Here is a 23,190-nt window from a genome sequence, read left to right on the forward strand (position 1 = left end):
GAGGAGAAGACTGAGGGACACATGAGGGAGGCAAGGTCTGAAACCTATCGTCTTTACTCCTGTGAGTACAGGGCTCCGGTTGCTTGGATTGGTAGTCACGCTGTAGAGCGTGACCATTCTGGATTTCCTCCAGATGTTTCCTAAGGGTACCTATTTCCTCCGCTTGGGGCTGTTTTTCTGCAAAGGGACCAGGACGACTGATCCGTGTAAAGGAAAGAATGAATGGGGCCATGTATCGTGAGATTTTGAGTGAAAACCTCCTTCCATCAGCAAGGGCATTGAAGATGAAACGTGGCTGGGTCTTTCAGCATGACAATGATCCCAAACACACCGCCCGGGCAACGAAAGAGTGGCTTCGTAAGAAGCATTTCAAGGTCCTGGAGTGGCCTAGCCAGTCTCCAGATCTCAACCCCATAGAAAATCTTTGGAGGGAGTTGAAAGTCTGTGTTGCCCAGCAACAGCCCCAAAAAATCACTGCTCTAGAGGAGATCTGCATGGAGGAATGGGCCAAAATACCAGCAACAGTGTGTGAAAACCTTGTGAAGACGTTTGACCTCTGTCATTGCCAACAAAGGGTATATAACAAAGTTTTGAGAAACTTTTGTTATTGACCAAATACTTATTTTCCACCATTTGCAAATAAATTCATTAAAAATCCAACAATGTGATTTTCTGGATTTTTTTTTCTCATTTTGTCTGTCATAGTTGAAGTGTACCTATGATGATTACAGGCCTCTCTCATCTTTTTAAGTGGGAGAACTTGCACAATTGGTGGCTGACTAAATACTTTTTTGCCCCACTGTATATAAATACAGGCAAGTCAGTTAAGAACAAATTCTTATTTACAATGACGGCCTGCCAGGGAACAGTGTAACCCACTTTTCCCTGGCAGGCCGTCATTGTAAATAAGAATTGCCTTGTTCAGGGGCAGAACGACCTTATCAGCTCGGGGATTCGATCCAGCAACCTTTTGGTTAGTGGCCCAACGCTCTAACTAGGCTACCTGCCACCCCAAAAAGACAAATACATAGTCAAGAAAGAGTGTGCTCTTTCCAGTCTTTTCAGTCCTCTGAAGCAGGTCGTCAGCAGATTGTCACTGTCAAAAACACTGTCCTTGGAGAGCAATTCTGAGGTAATAATTTTGCACGGACTGAGCAAGTATTTATTTTTTTGTATTTATTTTACCCCCTTTTTCTCCACAATTCCAGTTGGTAGTTACAGTCTTGTCCCATTGCTTCAACTCCCGTATGGACTCGGGAGAGGCAAAAGTCGAGAACCATGCGTCCTCTGAAACACTTCCCCGCCAAGCCACACTGCTTCTTGACACACTGCACGCTTAACCCCGGAAGCCAGCCGCACAAATTTGTCAGGGGAAACACCGTACACCTAGCGACCGTGTCAGCATGCATGCACCCAGCCCGCCACAGTAGTCGCTAGAGCTCGATGGGACAAGGACCGGCCAAACAAGATCCGGCCAAACCTTCCCTAACCTGGACGACGTTGGGCCACTTGTGCGTCGCCTCATGGTTCTCCTGTTCACGGCCGACTGCGGCAAAGCCCGGTATCTAACCAGGATCTGTAGTAACGCAGCTAGCACTGCGATGTAGTGCCTTAGACCACTGCGCCACTCACTGCGCTTTTGTATGTGTTACATCCCCTGAACAACTTCAAAACATCATCCTGTTTAACAACAACCCTCTCAAACATTTGTAATGATGCTTCCATTTGGTTTACCTCTGACACAAAGTTGTCTGAATCAAATCTTGAGAAGAAAACATTCAGTTCATTAACCATGTTCTGGCCCTCATGTCTCCCAAGGTCAGCACTGTTCTTTCCCCTGCCTATATGGGGGGCACTAGACATGGATTTAATACCTTGCCAGGCCACCCTGTGTTTCCTGAGGAGAAGCTCCTCTCCACCCTTTGCTTGTATGCCTCCTTGTTCACCAGTATCTGTCTTTTGATCTCACATTGTACATCTCTTACATCCTGTCTATCACCCTCAGCATGAACTGATCTCACGTTGTACATCTCTTAAAGCCTGTCTATTACCCTCAGAATAAACTGATCTCACATTGTACATCTCTTAAAGCCTGTCTATCACCCTCAGCATAAACTGATCTCACGTTGTACATCTCTTAAAGCCTGTTAAAGCCTCTTAAAGCCTGTCTGTTACCCCCAGCATAAACTGCCTTCTTCCTATTAGATGTTGATATAGATGTTTTGATACCTAAGGCTTATTGTTAGAGAAGATTTTTCAGGTTTTAGTAGACACAATTGACAACACAGAAGTTTACAGAAGTCTGAAACAACATCTGTGAGTTCATCGAGATCAGTACTGCTATCCTCAAATACCTCCCACATTGTACAGTCAAAACACTCCTGGAGACCAGATACCTCCCACATTGTACAGTCAAAACACCCCTGGAGACCAGATACCTCCCACATTGTACAGTCAAAACACCCCTGGAGACCAGATACCTCCCACATTGTACAGTCAAAACACCCCTGGAGACCAGATACCTCCCACATTGTACAGTCAAAACACCCCTGGAGACCAGATACCTCCCACATTGTACAGTCAATACACCCCTGGAGACCAGATGCCTCCCACATAGTACAGTCAAAACACCCCTGGAGACCAGATGCCTCCCACATTGTACAGTCAAAACACCCCTGGAGACCAGATACCTCCCACATTGTACAGTCAAAACACCCCTGGAGACCAGATACCTCCCACATTGTACAGTCAAAACACCCCTGGAGACAAGTGATACTGTTGTCATTCCAGATCTGGACAGTTTTAACTGTGGGTTTCTCCCTCTCCAGGAGCTGACAGTAGGTTGGCCTGAGGTAGACCACATTTTGGTCTGATGTCCCCAGGGGAGGTCTGGTGGTAGCAGAGAACGCATTTGGTATTGTCCCATAGCACAAGTCAAGAGTCTTATTTTTCCTAGTGTGACATTTCACATACTGGTGGTATGTGCACAGGACTTTGTGCAAAGTACAGTTGTTAAAATCCCCTAAAATAAATGTGAGTGCGTCTGGCGAGATAGATTCCAGTTTCTGTGACAGATTAGAAATAATCTCTGATGCTTTTGCTATATTAGCTTTTGGTTGAATGTACACCACGGTAACAAACAATTGAGGGAACTCACAGGCAGATAGTAGGGTCACAGTGACACAGAAAGCAGTTCAATGTCAAGGGTTTCAGAGTCTCTCTCTTACCAGGATCCATTTACACCACTGGTCCCTGACAAGCAGGCAGACACCCCCATCATGATGTTCCCTGTGATGCTCAGATCACGGTCCACTCTGACCAGAGTGAAGCCGGCTCCACTTCCCTGTCCGGGACTCTGTTATCCAGCCAAGTCTCAGTAAACGCCAGCAAACAGGCCTCCCGGTATTCGTGTTGGAAGCCAAAATTTGCTGACAGCTCATCTGCTTTAACCCTCAGTGACAGGGCATTGATCAGCACGTGGTGGGAAGGGAAATTTGTTCTTTAATTTTTTAACTCTTTGTCTGATTGCCCCATGTTTTCTACGTTTGCATTTGGGTTTGTAATCCACTCGCAGACAATCAGGGATTAGATGGGTCATTGGGATATCTATCGCGTTTGTGTTTGGTGTTTGAGTTGCATTGTAGTAGGAACTCTCTGCTGTATTGGATTCTGCTGCCAGTAGCGTTTTCATCATTTAGTCTGTTTGTAGCAGGTATGTACATGATCAACAAGATCAGTCCAACACCCCACCACTGTAAAGCCATTGTTGACAGATGGCAAATAGTTTACAAACAAAGTGTTCAAATTCATGTTGCAAGTTCTAGCAACAGACCTAGCAACAGGAGCTAGAACTCATCGAATCCCATTGTGACGCAGAGGGGGACACTATTTGGCATGACAGGCCCCCAAAAGGCTAGAGCCGGTCCTGACTGTATGTCTATGAATTGTTACACACTTCTGTTCTAAGACATTCACTTTGTGTTGCTTTGCCCACAGCCACATATAGTGTGTATTTTTCTGTGGAGTTTGCACACTCTCTTCTGTTCTGTTGTTTTGTGTTGTCTTGTCCACTACAGACGTACAGCAATGAGTGTACATGTCAGTGTATAACAAACACACACACACTCACTTCACTCATTGTGTTGTTTAATGTTGTCTTGTCCACTACAGAAGTACAGTAATGACTGGTGGATCGGCCGGCTGGTGAAGGAGGGCTGTGAGATCGGATTCATCCCCAGCCCTCTGAAACTAGAGAACATCCGTCTACAGCAGGAGCAGAAGAGAGGTACACGCTCTTACGGGTAAGGCCCTGGTTGAGGGGCTGGGCAGGGGCTGGGGGGTGAGACGTTTACTGTGGGGGTGGGCCTGTTTGGGCAAATGGGCTGGGCTGGTGCTGGGAGGGTTTGGTAGGGTGGAGGGGCTGTGTTGGAGGGTGGGTTTAGGGTCTGGGGGGGTTGGGTTGGGTGGAGGGGCTGTGTTGGAAGGTGGGTTTAGGGGCTGGGGGATTGGTTGGATAGGTGGAGGGGCTGTGTTGGAAGGTGGGTTTAGGGGCTGGGGGTTGGTTGGATAGGTGGAAGGGCTGTGTTGGAGGGTGGGTTTAAGGTCTGGGGGGTTTGGTTGGGTAGGTGGAGGGGCTGTGTTGGAAGGTGGGTTTAGGGGCTGGGGGGTTGGTTGGATAGGTGGAGGGGCTGTGTTGGAGGGTGGGTTTAGGGGTTGGGGGGGTTGGTTGGGTGGAGGGGCTGTGTTGGAGGGTGGGTTTAGGGTCTGGGGGGGTTTGGTTGGGTGAAGGGGCTGTGTTGGAGGGTGGGTTTAGGGTGTGGGGGGGGTTGGTTGGGTGGGGGGGCTGTGTTGGAGGGTGAGTTTAGAGGCTTGGGGGGGTTTGGTTGGGTGAAGGGGCTGTGTTGGAGAGTGAGTTTAGGGTGTGGGGGGGTTGGTTGGATGGAGGGGCTAGGTTGGAGGGTGGGGTTGGGGGTGTTGGTTGGGTGGAGGGGCTGTGTTGGAGGGTGGGTTTAGGGGCTGGGGGGTTCGGTTGGGTGAAGGGGCTGTGTTGGAGGGTGGGTTTAGGGTGTGGGGGAGTTGGTTGGGTGGAGGGGCTGTGTTGGAGGGTGAGTTTAGGGTCTGGGGGGGTTTGTTGGGGTGTTGAGGGGTGGGTTGGGGGTTGGAGAGGGGATAACTGTTTCTAAGAAATGTCCTGAATAAGCATTAATCAACTATATATTAACGACTTTATTAAGCATTGGTAAAAGTATTATAAAAGTTTACTGAAGAGGGAAAGCGACATGGGTGCGTCTGATGAGAGGCCACCTACTCCAGGTGTGGCTCTGCTGTAACTAGGGTGGTTTACTCATAATAACAGATTGGTGACACTAATATGAAAGAGATGGTATGCATCATCTTATATAAGTTTCCTCATTGCCAACTATGACAGAGAGAATAGTCATTCTCCCACTATTGAGTCATTCAGCTCTGTTTTAACTCTTTGTTGTCTACTTTAAAGGACACTTCAGCGTTGGCCTCATGTTGCCGAGGGTTACGTTATGTAACAATTGTGGTAAAACAGTGGGTATGTCATCTCACATAGTGCCTCGATAGATATTATCTCCAAGACAATCACTGCTCATAAATTATGTATTAGCCTCTTTAATCCCAGACCCTTTGTTATCACAATTCCTGGAACAATGTGTTGTCAATACTCATCTGTTCTAGAATGTATTTATAGTATTCATCCATTCTACTGGTAGACCATTCTACTGGTAGACCATTCTACTGGTAGACCATTCTACTGATAGACCATTCTACTGGTAGACCATTCTACTGGTAGACCATTCTACTGATAGACCATTCTACTGGTAGACCATTCTACTGGTAGACCATTCTACTGGTAGACCATTCTACTGGTAGACCATTCTACTGGTAGACCATTCTACTGGTAGACCAGTCTACTGGTAGACCATTCTACTGGTAGACCAGTCTACTGGTAGACCATTCTACTGGTAGACCATTCTACTGATAGACCAGTCTACTGGTAGACCATTCTACTGGTAGACCATTCTACTGGTAGACCATTCTACTGGTAGGCCATTCTACTGGTAGACCATTCTACTGGTAGACCATTCTACTGGTAGACCAGTCTACTGGTAGACCATTCTACTGGTAGACCATTCTAATGGTAGACCATTCTACTGGTAGACCATTCTACTGGTAGACCATTCTACTGATAGACCAGTCTACTGATAGACCATTCTACTGGTAGACCAGTCTACTGGTAGACCATTCTACTGGTAGACCATTCTACTGGTAGACCATTCTACTGATAGACCAGTCTACTGGTAGACCATTCTACTGGTAGACCATTCTACTGATAGACCATTCTACTGATAGACCATTCTACTGGTAGACCATTCTACTGGTAGACCATTCTACTGATAGACCATTCTACTGATAGACCATTCTACTGGTAGACCATTCTACTGGTAGACCATTCTACTGGTAGACCATTCTACTGATAGACCATTCTACTGGTAGACCATTCTACTGGTAGACCATTCTACTTGTAGACCATTCTACTGGTAGACCATTCTACTGGTAGACCATTCTACTGATAGACCATTCTACTGGTAGACCATTCTACTGGTAGACCATTCTACTGGTAGACCATTCTACTTGTAGACCATTCTACTGGTAGACCATTCTACTGGTAGACCATTCTACTGATAGACCATTCTACTGGTAGACCATTCTATTCTAATGCTAAATATTCAACATGGACACAAATCAAACTTTAGTTTAGAAGTGCATTTAAAACTGTAACAAACTTTACAGTAACAAATAATAAAATGAAAGAGATAAAAAACAAGCAAAAGGCAATAACAGAGAATAATTAAATAACATTAAAACACCAAGGATGTCTAAAGTAACAATAAAATGACTGATTAAAGACAGAGAACTCTGTTATTTACCCTGTTTCTCCTGAGGATGGGAGTTGTGTGGGACTCCCGTGATGGATGAGACTATCTGTCTGTGTTCCACATTAATGTTTCTTCTCTCTATCTCTGTCTATTATCCTTTGTGCCTTGCAGTAAGTCCAGTGGGAATTCCTCCTCCAGTCTAGGAGACATGGTTTCAGGCGGGTTCAAATCCAACCCTCCCTCTGCAGGTGAGCCTCCAGACAGAAGCCTATTAGGGGAAGAGCGTCTCTCCAGGTCGAGCGCCTCCCTACCCGTTTGTCAGAATTATTAATTTATCATCTATGATCTAATTGTCCTTGTCTCTAACATGCCATATCATTGTTGCTCAGTGTGTTGTTTATTAACTATTATTATTTATGTATTATTATTATTGTTTATTATATGTTTATTAACATATCAAATCCAGTGTTAGACGAACTGTCGGTCACTTCACATTAGTGAACTATGAACTGAATGGTTATCAGAGTATATGTACTCAATGGCATTGTTCTACTCTTATGAGAAAAATCAAGTTACTTCAAAATGCTGCAGCTGCTCAATACAAACGTTTAGAGTAAGTTAATATGTGAAAATAGGGAACAGTGTCTGGAGGTTGGGTGGATGGAATGTGGAGTTGTGCGATCTTTGTGTCTTCCAGAATGTGCCATGCACGTTCTATTGGACTGGAATGAGGTGAGCCATGCACTCTCAGTCCACTCCTCCTCCTCTTCCTCTTCCTCCAAGAGGATTATGGACAAGCATAATGTCCATGCATTGAGTTTGTTTTAAGGCAAACATAACCCTATAGCCCAAACCCTGTTGGGCGAAATTTTATGGTTTGATGACAAGTTAAGATGAGAGATGGTTTATCCAAATAAAAGGATTTGCTCCATCTTATATCCATCTTAACATAAATTGAAATATTACTCTCTTAATTTGAATTTATAAAAAAAAATGTAAAAAATAAAAACTTTTAAAGGATAATGCAACTTACCAAAGGCTTTAGCAGACTCACTTAACAAGTGTAACCAAGGCTGTCACCTGCAAAGGAAGGTTTGGAATAGAAGCAACAAATAAATCAAGTGTTTTCACCACTAATATACTGTCTACATACTGTATATGTAGTACTTCATTTATTTGTGTGATAAGGTATTTGCATCCATTATTGTACTCTTGAAATATTTCCATCAGTATTAGAGGAGTACTGAAAAGGTATCTCTCTAACGTGTTGTACTGTATATTGTATTAAGTTTCTGCCTGGCGTTCATAGGCAATTATCAGTTGTTTTCTCATTTTTACAGGAAAACAGAAGCAGAAAGTGGTGAGTAGTAATAACATGTTTTATTCACTTTAATCCATCCACAGGTAAACCCCAAGATCTGTCACCACACAGAATCTGCTTGCACCTAGACTAATCATATACTGTATTATATATATTACTGTGTTATTCATCTAGGTGCAATGGCATCCTCCATATCAGCATTTCAATCTTTATTTTAGGCATACAGACTAACTAATAGGTTGGACTTTATTCACCCCGATTAATATCTTAGGAATAAATACTATGAAGTGTCTTTGCAGACCTGATTGAGCTCACTTTAATACCATGTAGACCTGTCTTCTTTTATTTCATTCCAGCCCTGGCAAGTGCCAGGGCTTAATGATGCTATTAAATTGATTGACCAAAGAAAAATAGGAGTCGCATAAATGAATTGGATGGCTCATCTTTAACAATGACATGCTGGCAGTATTTTAATTATAACACTTTTTCAGCACATTATCAGGAAGTAAAACAGAAACGTCCCAATGTCTTAATAGCATAACTTAATGACTGTAATATACAGTAATATATCCAGCTACTGTTATACTCATTATTTTGTACCTGTGTTGTAACACTGTTGTACCACTGTAATTCCACAGATACACTTTCTTGGTATTAAATAATACTTAATAAAAGGACATAATGGTGAATGGCATGTTACATGCTACTGTTGCTGTGTCTGTGCTCCCTCTAACCCTCGACCTCTGCTACAGACTGAAAACATCCCTCCCTATGACGTGGTCCCCTCCATGAGACCAGTGGTCCTGGTAGGACCGTCCCTGAAGGGATATGAGGTAGGCATCATGACAATAATATTTTCAGTCTCTTGTAAAGTGTTTTATTCGGCCTCCAATACAGCTAGTCAGAACAACTGCAATATTTGGTTGTGTGCGATACAGGGACTCCAATTCCCAGCTCTCCCTTTTGGAATCTATATTGAGGGCCGTCAACGTGCAGACTAGTGGTTGAGATGCAGCTTCATTGAAGAGGTTCGCTGACAGTGAATAACTCCCCCGTTCATTGTCAGAGTAGATATTTGGAGCTATCCAAAAATAACAGCTATGTCTGGCTTATCCATTCCTTGGTAACTAACCACCAATGAGGGTTTGCAGAAAAAGGAGGGCAGCATCTTTTCCTTGATATGTATGGGGGAAGTGGGGAGCCAGGATCGTCGTCGGTCCACATTGCCGCGCCACTGTGTTGCTGTGGTAACAACCTTCTGGGTAAAACACATCAGTCTGAAAAAGTAGAGCATGGCTTGAAATTAGAAACACAGAGATAAACAGCACCAGAAGAAGCTCTCTCTCTGTGTGTGTGTGTGTGTGTGTGTGTGTGTGTGTGTGTGTGTGTGTGTGTGTGTGTGTAAACAAGACAATTTATGCGAAGGTTATGCGAAGGTGGATGGAATGGAGGCACAATTTCTTCTTCTTAATGTGATTTTTTCCTCCAATTTACAGAGATGTGTCTATTGGTCCAAACGATCCAATTACACTGACTTGTGTGAACAGCATGATGCTGTTGTTATTAATGCTCAATGTCAAGAGACCTTACCGAACATCCTTTTTCCTCTAAAAATGTCCCTTGTGAAATGTAAAATAAAATGTTTTAACGTTGCCGTGAAATATTCTGAACAAAAATATAAACGCAACATGCAACAATTTCAAAGATTTTGCTGAGTTACAGTTCATATAAGGATATCAGTCAATTGAAATACATTATTTAGGCACTAATCTATGGATTTCACATTACTGGGAAGGGGCACACCCAATGGGGAGCCAGGCCTAACCAATCAGAATGAGTTTTTCCCCACAAAAGGGCTTTATTACTGACAGAAATACTCCTCAGCACCCCCTCAGACGATGCCGCAGGTGAAGAAGCTGGATGTGGAGATCCTGGGCTGGCGTGGTTACAAGTGGTCTGCGGTTGTGAAGCCGGTTGGACGTACTGCCAAATTCTCTAAAACGACATTGGAGGTGGCTTATGGTCGAGAAATGAACATTGAATTCTCTGGCAATGGCTCTGGTGGACATTCCTGCAGTCATTATGAAAATTGCATGGTCCCTCAGAACTTTAGACATCTGTGGCATTGTGTAATATGACAAAATCGCCAATTTTAGAGTGACCTTTTATTGTCCCCAGCACAAGGTGCACTTGTGTAATGATCATGGTGTTTAATCAGCTTCATGATATGACACACCTGTCAGGTGGATGAATTATCTCGACAAAAGCTCAAATGTTCACTATCAGGGGATGTAAACAAATTTGTGCACAAAACCTGAGAGAAATACGTTTTTTGTGCACATGGAACATTTCTGGGATCTTTTATTTCAGCTCATGTAAATGTAACAGTATAACGTTAGTCCGTCCCCTCGCCGGGCTCGAACCAGGGACCCTCTGCACACATCAACCACTGACACCCACGAAGCATCGTTACCCATCGCTCCACAAAAGCTGCGGCCCTTGCAGAGCAAGGGGAACCACTACTTCAAGGTCTCAGAGCAAGTGACGTCACCGATTGAAACGCTATTAGCGCGCACCACCAATAACTAGCTAGCCATTTCACATCGGTCACATAACATGGGACCAGCACTTTACATGTTGCGTTTATATTACATGTTGCGTGTATATTATCCAGGCCAACCAGTGGTTGCAGGAATATGCTCAATGCTTGAACCGTTGTCGGGGCGGCAGGTAGCCTAGTGGTTAGAGCATTGGACTAGAGCAAGATCGAATCTGACAAGGTAAAAATCTGTCGTTCTGCCCCTGAACAAGGCAGTTAAAATAAGAATTTGTTCTTAACTGACTTGCCTAGTTAAATAAAGGTAAAATAAAAATGTCGAAATATGTAGACTAGTTTATTAAATCTCATCTGCAAGCATAGCCATCATATGTTAAAGACTCAATAGACTTCATAAACAAGATCTCACCATTCACAGGATTAACAGAAGACTGTATTTTGGTCACGTTAGATGTCGAGTCTATATACCAGCATTCCCCATACCGGGGGCTGGCAGCCCGTGCTCACGATTTGAGAGACCGTGATGCTAACAACTACCCACCAATAAACGTTATTCTAGAGCTGGCTGAATATGTTTTGACATATAACTATTTCAGGTTTGATAATGAATACTACCTCCAAACGAATGGATCATCGATGGGCTCCACATTCACTCCGAGCTATGCTAACTTTATGTGGGTCATTTTGAACATTTTGTTAACAATGAAAACAAAAATCCACTTGTGAGTAAAGTCCTGAAGAGGTATCAATATATTGACGAGAGAAGAGCTGTCAGACTTGATACCATTACTCAATGACATTGACCTCAATCTCAAATTCACTATTGAATTTGACACTAAACGTGGTCATTGCCTCAATATGTTTATTGAGAAATCTAATGGAACCCTGTTTACAACTCTGTATAGAAAAGAAACAGACAGAAATACTTTATTACAGGGGGACAGCTTCTACCCGAGCCATTAAAAAGGGGACTTCCAAGAAGCCAGTTTTTCAGACTGCGCAATACATGCCACTCCACAGAGGACTATCTAGAAAAAGCAGCGGATTTGCACAATAGTTTTTTAAGAGGCTACTCTCCACAATGTGTGGATTAAACTCTTAATTTGGCATTAGGGAAAACACGAGATGAACTGCTACAAAAAGACCCACTAGAGCTAAAGAACACTATAATGTTCACCACCACATGAACTCGCGCAAAGTGGGAGATGCTGTCAAGAAACACTGGCATGTTTTATCATCAGACCCAGTTTTGCCAGCTGAATTTAACAATCCACCACTTATTGTATATAGGAGAGGTCGCAATTAACGCGATTATTTTGGTCCAGCCACAAAAGAAAATGAGCCAGGCTCTTTTACGCCTGTTAAGGGATTTTTTTATCAATAATGACTAATTATGTATACATTTCAATCAGGACTGACTAATCTGAATACTATTATGTTACTGTATATGTATGAATTTTCTTTTTAATCCTAGTACTGAATATAATGTGTGTAAATATAATCAAGAATTAGAACAATGACTGTCTGTTCATTTGGTAGAAATGAATTAACTTATCGTCAGACTGGCTAGAATGCTTATCTACACAGGAAGACCTTGGCTCGGTCATAAATGATCTAAATTGGTGAGAGACGATGCGGGAAGGCTTGAGAACTATACTGCCATTGTACCGGAGTGGTGAAGAAACGGGACAGTTCGAAAACTAATGACGTCATTTTCAGTTTATAACCTGTGGTAAACTGTATCATGTTCAGTACTCTCGAGAGTAAACGCTACTGATTGATTTTGAGACTGGTCTCTGTCCATTTTATACAAATAAGGGTCTTACAAATTCTTAGGAGTGCACAGAGTGTTTAATTGAATTGGTTAAATAAACATAAAGGAATTTAATTCCTGTAACAACGCCCTCTTCCGAATGGTAGCTATAAATGCAGAGGTTGTGCACAGTGTAACAATATGATGTGTGAATATTGCTGTGACCCACATACAGGAAAACTGTTCACAAAAATGACATTAGTAAATGCTCCACCACCCATGTTATCTACATGATGAAATGTCCATGTGGGCTGTGTTATGTAGGTAAAACCTCTTGTTCTTTCAAACAGAGAATTAGTTAACATAAAAGTTAAATCGGGAGACATGACAGGGATTATCCAGTCTCAGTACATTTTAATGACCAAAAACCTTTAGATTTTGTGTCATAGAGAAAGTTAAGATATCAGACAGGGGAGGTGATATAAATAATACTCTGAGCAAAAGAGAATGTTTTGGGATTTTCACCCTCTAGACATTATTTGTTAAAGGTTTTAATGATGAAATGCCTATGTATGTTATGCTGTAAATGTGAACATGAATTAATTCCACCATTTCAGATTACTCTGATGTTTTTATTGTGCTGTACCCAATGATTTATGAAAACTTGCTTGATTGGTTGATGTCCTCATTGTGGTTTTACAGACGTGTTTAATATGTTTAATGTACACACTTTATTCAAATATTTATGAAATGTACATTGTTATATTTGTGTAACACTTATTTTCCCTCGACTCCAAGCCCATTCGTTGCATCGAACGAATGTGAGTGGAGCTATAAGGGTGCTATTTAAAAGAAAGCTCACCAAGCTCTGACGAAGGCCTTGAGGTTGAAACTTAAAGCTGTGATACTAGCAAGTGCGTGTTTCCTCTTTTCGTCTTATCTTGTTCAACTGTTACCAGGCACCTGCAAAAAAAGATAGCTCAGATGTGCAAGTGCCTTTTGAAATTTGTTCAGTGTATATAGAATACGGTTATTGTTGTGTGCAAAGCACACAAATTGTCTTCAACTCCTTGTCGTTATATATGTGGATATACCATATAATTGCTCCCTGCTCCTTGCTGGCCTTGTCCTTGCAACTACAGTTCTTTTCATCTTCAGATTCTAATTGAAATACCTTGCAAAAATAGCATTCATGTAGACTGGTCTGACCTGCTATAGCCCAATTCATCACACCAAGTTTTTATGACACTTCATTTTAGGCCTTAATCACCTTATTTAATGTACCCAGGATTAATTCTGTAGAAAATTAGGTGGAAAGAAACCAGAGATCATGCTTCTCCTTTGCTGGATGTTTTGGACCAGTGGGATAATTCACAGGCAAGGCAAGAGGAGCCTGGTGGGACCTAACGGTTGGATGTCATAATGAGGAATATGGAGAAATCTTTATTGGATAGGTATTGGTGGTGGATAGGGAAATATGGGACAGGGTCTTAGCACTCATGCTGCGTTCATACTGAAATTTAGCACTCATACTGAAATCAAAAAGGAAGACAAGGTTGACAACGGTTCTTTTGACAACCTTGGGCACCTTTGTCCATAACATGTGCTATTTTTTAACATTGAACATCAAGGTATGTAGCTTCACCATATGAAATGGGTCTTGTCACAAGGGCTTTCTTGCCATGAGGAAGGCTCTTTGAAAGGCTTGCTGTAGCTGTGAGGAATTGTCAATGCATTTCTACTCGTTTATTTCCTTTCTGGCTGTCAACCTTTTTTCACTTTCCCTCACTTTCTCTCTTTCCCTTCTTTTTCTCCATCCTTTCCTAACTTTCTCCTCTGCCATCCTCTGCTGCTCTTCCTGGCTCTGTGTGCTGCGTGTGCAGGTGACAGACATGATGCAGAAAGCGCTCTTTGACTTCCTGAAGCACAGGTTTGATGGCAGGTGAGGAGTTGTGTTGTCAGCACTATCCCTGTCCCTGCGTACTGTCAACCCTATCCCTTCATATTGCACTTACACTCTGCCTGCTTACTGTAGCATCAGGCTCTCAGCTGCTCATGGCACCTATGCAAACTACTATAAGCTAGTGCGGAAAATACACTGAATGTACAAAAAATGACATAGACTGACCAGGTGAATCCAGGTGAAAGTTAGGATCCCTTATTGATGTCACCTGTTAAATCCACTTCAATCAGTTTAGATGAAGGGGAGGAGCAGGTTAAAGAAGGATTTTTAAGCCTTGAGCCAATTGAGACATGGATTGTGTATGTATGCCATTCAGAGGGTGAATGAGCAAGACAAAATATTTGAGTGCCTTTGAAGGGGGTATGGTAGTAGGTGCCAGGTGCACAGGTTTGAGTGTGTCAAGAACTGCAATGCTGCTGGGGTTTTCACCCTCAACAGTTTCCCTGTGTGTATCAAGACTGATCCACCACCCAAAGGACATCCAGCCAACTTGACACAACTGTGGGAAGCATTGGAGTCAACATGGGCCATCATCCCTGTCGAATGCTTTCGACACCTTTTAAAGTCCATGCCCCAACGAATTGGGGGTGCAACTCAATATTAGGAAGGTGTTCCTAATGTTTGGTATACTCAGTGTAAACACCTTCCTAATATTGCGTAGCACTCCCAATTGAAGTGGATTTAACACATCAATAAGGGATCATAGCTTTCACCTGGATTCACCTGGTCACTCTTTGTCACGGAAAGAGCAGGTGTTCTTAATGTTTTGTATTAAACTATTAGGCTATTTCTTCACATAATAAGTGCAGAAATGCACACATGACAGTAGGCTATAAATACAAATGTTCCATTAGCAGGAAAACACCATTATCAAAAGTGACCTCAAATGCGATTATGCATGTAATGCTTTAATTATAAAGGTGCATTTTTATGGTGAAAATGTTTTTCTGAAGCTCATGCGCTGTTTATGTATGCCAGTTAGCCTCTAACCCCTTGTAAAGCGGATTCATGTGCTTAATTTTAAGAAATGATTTGGCCAGTTTAGTTGTGATACAAACCTTATCAAAACATATAGGCCTATGGGCTAGGCTACATGTGTCACGTTCTGACCTTAGTTACTTTATTATGTCTTTGTGTTAGTTTGGTCAGGGCGTGAGTTGGGGTGGGTAGTCTATGTTCTTTTTTCTATGTTGTATTTCTGTGTTTGGCCTGGTATGGTTCTCAATCAGAGGCAGCTGTCGATCGTTGTCTCTGATTGAGAATCATACTTAGGTTGTCTGTTTTCCCCATTTTGGTTGTGGGTGATTATTTTCTGTGTCTGTGTTTTCTGTTTAGTGTATGTCACCTTGCAGAACTGTTTCGTTTCTTCTATTCACTTCGTTATTTTGTTTTGTGTGTTCAGTTAATAAATGAACATGGACAGTTACCCCGCTGCGCATTGGTCCGATATTTCATACTCGTCGTCAGACGACGAAGAGATCCGTTACAGAATCACCCACCACAACCGGACTAAGCAGCGTGGTAACCAGGAGCAGAGGGTTCTGGACTCCTGGACATGGGAGGAGATTTTGGACGGAAAGGGTCCCTGGGCACAGGCTGGGTAATATCGCCGCCCCAGGGAAGAGCTGGAGGCAGCCCAAGCAGACCGTCGGCATTATGAGGAGTTGGCACGGCAGCGCAACAGGGACTAGAGGCAGCCCCAAAAAAATCTTGGAGGGAGGCACCCAGGGAGTGAGACTAAGTCAGTTAGGAGACCTGAGCCAACTCCCCGTGCTTACCGTGGAGAGAGGTGGACCGGGCAGGCACCGTGTTATGCCGTGAGGCGCACGGTGTCCCAAGTGTGCAGGCATAGCTCGGTGCGCTACATCGCAGCTCCTCGTATCGGCCGGGCTAGAGTGGGCATCGAGCCAGGAGCTATGAAGCTGGCTCAGCGCATCTGGTCTCCAGTGCGTCTCCTCGGCCCGGGTTATATGGCACCAGCCCTACGCACGGTGTCCCCGGTTCGCCAGCACAGCCCAGTGCGGTCTGTTCCACCCTGCCGCACTTGCCGGGCTACGGGGAGTATCCAGCCAGGACAGGTTGTGCAGGCTCGGTGCTGGAGACCTCCAGTGCGCCTCCACGGTCCGGTCCATCCGGTGCCTCCTCCATGCACCAGGCCTCCGGTGGCAGCCCCACGCACCAGGCTGTCTCTCCGTCTCCTCCCTCCAGGTGCTCCCTCCTGTCCAGCGCTTCCAGAGTCTCCCTCCTGTCCAGCGCTTCCGGAGTCTCCCTCCTGTCCAGCGCTTCCGGAGTCTCCCTCCTGTCCAGCGCTTCCGGAGCCGCCCGTCTGTCCTGAGCTGCCGGAGCCACCCGTCTGTCCTGAGCTGCCGGAGCCGCCCTTCACTACGGCGCTACCGGAGTCGCCCTTCACTACGGCGCTACCGGAGTCGCTCTTCACTACGGCGCTACCGGAGCCGCCCTTCACTACGGCGCTGCCGGAGTCGTCCTTCACTACGGCGCTACCGGAGCCGCCCTTCACTACGGCGCTGCCGGAGTCGTCCTTCACTACGGCGCTACCGGAGTCGTCCTTCACTACGGCGCTACCGGAGTCGCACTTCACTACGGCGCTGCCGGAGTCGCCTTTCACTACGGCGCTACCGGAGTCGCCTTTCACTACGGAGCTACCGGAGTCGCCCTTCACTACGGCGCTGCCGGAGTCGCCCTTCACTACCGGAGTCGCCCTTCACTACCGGAGTCGCACTTCACTATGGCAATGCCGGAGTCTCCCATCTATTCGGGGCCCGCTGCAAGGGTCCCCAGTTCGAGGTCGGCGGCGAAGGTCGCCGCTCCAAAGGCGCCACTTAAGTGGGCCAAGACTATGGTGGAGTGGGGTCCACGTCCCGCCCACCCAGACCCTGCCCTATAGGTTCAGGTTTTTCGGCCTGAGTCCGCACCTTTGGGGGGGGGGGGGGGGGGGGGGTAATCTATGTTCTTTTTTCTATGTTGTATTTCTGTGTTTGGCCTAGTATGGTTCTCAATCCGAGGCAGCTGTCGATCGTTGTCTCTGATTGAGAATCATACTTAGGTTGTCTGTTTTCCCCATTTTGGTTGTGGGTGATTATTTTCTGTGTCTGTGTTCTCTGTTTAGTGTATGTCACCTTGCAGAACTGTTTCGTTTCTTCAATTCACTTCGTTATTTTGTTTTGTGTGTTCAGTTAATAAATGAACATGGACAGTTACCACGCTGCGCATTGGTCCGATATTACATACTTGTTTATTATGCTGGGCATCATTCACAAGTGATAATATATCATAGGCTAATATTCACCTGGTCAGTCTTAGTCATGGAAAGAGCAGGTGTTCTTAATGTTTTGTAGACTCAGGATATGTAAAGCAGTTATACATGATCATTGAATACTTTGCCAAAGTAAATAATCTGACCACCTGTTTTGACTAAACACTTTCTCTAGGATTATAAACATGGTAGTAGCCATACTTTACATGTGGGTTTGTGATATTCTGTATGCATTGAATCTGTTGCATTTAGGATATCTATTACGAGAGTAACAGCAGATATAGCTCTGGCCAAGAGGTCAGTGCTCAACAACCCCAGCAAGCGGGCCATCATCGAAAGATCCAACACCAGGTCCAACCTAGGTATCATCTGGATGACACTGAATACTGCTATTCTTCACTCAGATGTTTTGTATATGTGAAAAGGGAAATTATAAACTGGGTGGTTCGAACCCTGAATGCTGATTGGCTGAAAGCTGTGGTATATCTGACTGTATACCAGGGGTATGACAAAACATTTATTTTCACTGTTCTAATTATGTTGGTAACCAGTTTATAATCGCAGTAAGGCACCTTGGGGGTTTGTTAAGGGCTGTATCCAGGCACTTCTCATTGCGTTGTGCTTAAGAATAGCCCTTAGTTGTGGTATATTGGCCATATACCACACCCCCTCGTGCCTTATTGCTTAATTATACAGTACCATTCAAAGGTTTGGACACACCTACTCATTCAGGGGTTTTTCTTTATTTTTGCTATTTTCTACATTGTATGATAATAGTGAAGACATCAAAACTATGAAATAACACATATGGAATCATTTAGTAACCAAAAAAGTGTTAAACAAATCAAAATATATTTGAGATTCTTCAAAGTAGCCACCCTTTGCCTTGATGACAGCTTTGCACACTCTTGGCATTCTCTCAACCAGCTTCATGAAGTAGTCACCTGGAATGTATTTCAATAAACAGGTGTGCCTTGTTAAAAGTTAATTGGTGGAATTTATTTCCTTCTTAATGCGTTTGAGCCAATCAGTTGTGTTGTATCAAGGTAGAGGTGGGTGGTATACAGAAGATAGCCCTATTTGGTAAAAGACCAATTCCATATTATGTCAAGAACAGCTCAAATAAGCAAAGAGAAACGACAGTCCATCATTACTTTAAGACATGAAGGTCAGTCAATCTGGAACATTTCTAGAACTTTTAAAGTTTCTTCAAGTGCAGTCACAAAAACCATCAAGCACTATGATGAAACTGGCTCTCATGAGAAAGGAAGACCCAGAGTTACCTCTGCTGCAGAGGATAAGTTCATTAGAGTTAACTGCACCTCAGATTGCAGCCCGAATAAATGCTTCACGGAGTTCAAGTAACAGACATCAACTGTTCAGAGGAGACTGTGAATCAGGTCTTCATGGTCGAATTGCTGCAAAGAAACCACTACTAAAGGACACCAATAAGAAGAAGAGACTCGCTTGGGCTAAGAAGATCGGTGGAAATCTGTTCTTTGGTTTGATTAGTCCAAATGTGAGATATTTGGTTTCAACCGCCGTGTCTTTGTGAGACGCAGAGTAGGTGAGCGGATGATCTCCACATGTGTGGTTCCCATAATGCAGCATGGAGGAAGAGGTGTGATGGTTTGGGGGGCTTTTCTGGTGAAACTGTCAGTGATTTATTTAGAATGAAAGGTAACCTTAACTAGCATGGCTACCACACCATTCTGCAGCGATTCACTATCCCACCTGGTTTGCGCTTAGTGGGACTATAATTTGTTTTTCAACAGGACAATGACCCAACACACCTCCAGGATGTGTAAGGGCTATTTGACCAAGAAGGAGAGTGATAGTGCTGCACCAGATGACCTGGACTCCACACTCACCCGGCCTCAACCCAATTGAGATGGTTTGGTATGAGTTGCACCGCAAAGTAAAGGAAAAGCAGCCATCAAGTGCTCAGCATATGTGGGAACTGTTGGAAAAGCATTCCTCATGAGTGTGCAAGGCTGTCATCACGGCAAAGGGTGGCTACTTTGAAGAATCTCAAATATAAAATATATTTTGATTTGTTTAACACTTTTGGTTACAACATGATTCCATATGTGTTATTTCATAGTTTTGATGTATTTCACTATTATTCTACAATGTATAAAATAGTAAAAATAAAGAAAAACCCTTGAATGAGTAGTTGTGTCCAAACATTTGACTGGGTACTGTATATACTGTACTTATCAGATCCTATAAAGTGTGTATTGCACAGAATTTGTGGAATTGATGTCTTCCGATTTTGGCAATATAAAGGGTTGTTGATCCACCATCTGTGATCACTGTTCTGTTTCCCCACAGCGGAGGTTCAGAGTGAGATTGAGAGGATATTTGAGCTGGCCAGATCCTTACAGCTGGTGGTCCTGGATGCTGACACAATCAACCATCCAACCCAGCTCATAAAGACATCCTTAGCACCTATCATCGTGCATGTTAAAGTATCCTCTCCTAAAGTAAGTTTTAGGCTTCCCCTTATCCTCAAATGGTTATATTTTTGCTACATCCCCAAGGTGGAAATGGGAGGGAAACAGGCTCCAAGAGTAAAATCATTTTGACATGTATGAATTATGCTGCTTTTATACACACAGCTGTACCCAAGTTTCTGTAAGAGTTTTTTTTTAAGGTGAATTCAAAGTTTTGCCATTTTTCAATTTCCATCCCTGACCAATCTGATTTGTGTTGCTGCTTTCTTCTGACTTGATATATACAGTGCTTGACTTGGGCAGGAGATCATCATAAAATGTTCTACAGCTTGGGCTCCTGTTCCTCTTATAGAATATTATGTCAAAAGTATTGTGGAGCTCCTGCACCTAAAAATTAACAGTACCGGCACCCAAAATGTGTACCGTAGCCTATTTCAGTCCAAGTCCAGCACTGTGAATATATAAACTATCCACAGGTTCTTCAGCGGTTGATCAAGTCGAGAGGGAAATCCCAGCGCAAACACTTGAATGTGCAGCTGGTGGCAGCAGACAAACTAGCACAGTGCCCTCCGGTAGGTATACAATAACTTTCAGTACACCCTGTCAACTGCTGGTCTCTGGCCTCCCATAAGGGACAGTAACCCTCAGTACACCCTGTCAACTGCTGGTCTCTGGCCTCCCATGAGGGACAGTAACCTTCAGTACACCCTGTCAACTGCTGGTCTCTGGCCTCCCATAAGGGAAAATAACCTTCAGTACACCCTGTCAACTGCTGGTCTCTGGCCTCCCATAAGGGACAGTAACCTTCAGTACACCCTGTCAACTGCTGGTCTCTGGCCTCCCATAAGGGACAATAACCTTCAGTACACCCTGTCAACTGCTGGTCTCTGGCCTCCCATAAGGGACAGTAACCTTCAGTACACCCTGTCAACTGCTGGTCTCTGGCCTCCCATAAGGGACAGTAACCCTCAGTACACCCTGTCAACTGCTGGTCTCTGGCCTCCCATAAGGAACAATATACCCTCAGTACACCCTGTCAACTGCTGGTCTCTGGCCTCCCATAAGGGACAGTAACCCTCAGTACACCCTGTCAACTGCTGGTCTCTGGCCTCCCATAAGGAACAATATACCCTCAGTACACCCTGTCAACTGCTGGTCTCTGGCCTCCCATAAGGAACAATATACCCTCAGTACACCCTGTCAACTGCTGGTCTCTGGCCTCCGATACGGAACAATATACCCTCAGTACACCCTGTCAACTGCTGGTCTCTGGCCTCCCATAAGGAACAATATACCCTCAGTACACCCTGTCAACTGCTGGTCTCTGGCCTCCCATAAGGAACAATATACCCTCAGTACACCCTGTCAACTGCTGGTCTCTGGCCTTCCACGAGGGACAATAACCGACAGTTAACTGCTACTTCCAGCAACTCAATCCCTCAGTCACTAAGTCAGAATGTCTCTCTGCTCTCCCCTCTCTCCCTGTCTCTCTCGCTCTCTCTCCTCTCCCCCTGTCTCTTAGGAAATGTTTGACATCATTCTGGATGAGAATCAGCTGGAGGATGCATGTGATCACCTGGCAGAGTACCTGGAAGCCTACTGGAGGGCAACACACACCTCCCTGAGCACCCCTCTCAACCCTCTGCTGGGCCGCAACCTGGGATCCACTGCCCTCACTCCGTACCCCACAGCTATAACTGGGCTGGTCAACCAACCGGTGAATCAACCTGACCTTACTTTGACTGATATTTGCCCTCTTATTTGACTGGGAAACTGGTCTTATAGTGTTAAAGTAGATGCGGTGGCAATAGCTATTATCTCGGGCTGTGATTGGTGATTGTCAAGTAAATAACTGTTGGTCTCACGGTATTTGACCGTTAATTAACATAAACACATTTAGCATCTCCTGTCTTCTGCACATAGATTTACAAGCCACTGATGCAGACCTTTGGAACATCTACATTTTAAAAAGTCAAATAAATCCATGTAATAAAGCCTACACCTTCACAATATATCCATTATTTATTTTAGACAGGTCTAAAGAAACATGATATGAACAAAATGTAGTCTATTTCAGAAGAACAGAGTAGCATACTCTGAGCTGTCCTTATGTTAGGCTATGTCTGGCTATGCCATATGGCTGTGGGCTACTACTAGTTCATTTAGCAGACAAGATTTGCTTAGAATTCTGTGACATTATATTTTTTAAATGATTGTATGAAGAAAACAATTGAACAAAATATATATATTTTCTCCAAATGATTTGAGGGAGTGCACACATGCGGCTATTCTGTGTTGAGTGGTTAACAAAGAAATAGGCACTTCTATATGCTTAATTTTCTGTTGTTAATGTAACTTTAGTTGTTCTATAAACGTTGGGCTATATGTTTTGATTTTTAAAACATTGTAAGGCTGCATGTTGCGATTAATTATGATTTTTAAAAAGTCGCTTGAAAGGCATGATCTCTACTTTGTTTTTTTGCGGAGGCTTTACACACTTAATCAGTCTCTCATTCACAATTTGACAAGCACTTGATAATGCCTTGAATTTCACAGCGGCAACCCCTTTATGATTAGAAAAAGTTGCAAAAAAAGGCAGTTTTTTATGCTGGGCATCATTCACAAGTGATAATATAGAATTCAGAAGTGGTAGGCTAATATTGTCACCCATCATTTAATCTTGTCTTTACATATACTAAATAATATATGTGTGAAATTTGTTTTGATATAGAATGGACCATTATCATGCACCTGTCTCGAAACAGGGGCAGCAGGAAAAAATACAAATCTATGTACTTAAATAGCGAATGGAGGACACATTTCCCATGGTTCATTTTCATGCCAGCCAGGTAGGCTATACTCCTGTTGTAAAGATAAACAATTGGCTTAATATTAGGAAAGTTGAGAAATAAATATAGTATGCCTAGCCTATAGAAGGCTGATGGGATCCTACTCGTT

General features: G+C 43.8%; 1 protein-coding gene across 2 annotated transcripts in view; it reads left to right on the top strand.

The window, feature by feature from the left end:
- Window positions 1-23,190, top strand: part of LOC110501812 (voltage-dependent L-type calcium channel subunit beta-4-like) — a 70,990-nt gene that overhangs the window by 44,362 nt on the left and 3,438 nt on the right. For both annotated transcript variants that reach the window (XM_036959227.2, XM_036959228.2), the window contains 9 exons: window positions 4,171-4,301; window positions 7,080-7,156; window positions 8,249-8,268; window positions 8,982-9,062; window positions 14,423-14,481; window positions 18,029-18,138; window positions 20,111-20,262; window positions 20,709-20,804; window positions 21,755-21,949. In XM_036959227.2, coding sequence (XP_036815122.2) covers window positions 4,171-4,301; window positions 7,080-7,156; window positions 8,249-8,268; window positions 8,982-9,062; window positions 14,423-14,481; window positions 18,029-18,138; window positions 20,111-20,262; window positions 20,709-20,804; window positions 21,755-21,949 — 921 coding nt within the window. The remainder of the gene's footprint in view (window positions 1-4,170; window positions 4,302-7,079; window positions 7,157-8,248; window positions 8,269-8,981; window positions 9,063-14,422; window positions 14,482-18,028; window positions 18,139-20,110; window positions 20,263-20,708; window positions 20,805-21,754; window positions 21,950-23,190) is intronic.

The sequence above is a fragment of the Oncorhynchus mykiss genome, chromosome 22 (genome assembly GCF_057628025.1).
Source record: "Oncorhynchus mykiss isolate SJ-2025 chromosome 22, ASM5762802v1, whole genome shotgun sequence".
NCBI classification, from domain to species: Eukaryota; Metazoa; Chordata; class Actinopteri; order Salmoniformes; family Salmonidae; genus Oncorhynchus; species Oncorhynchus mykiss.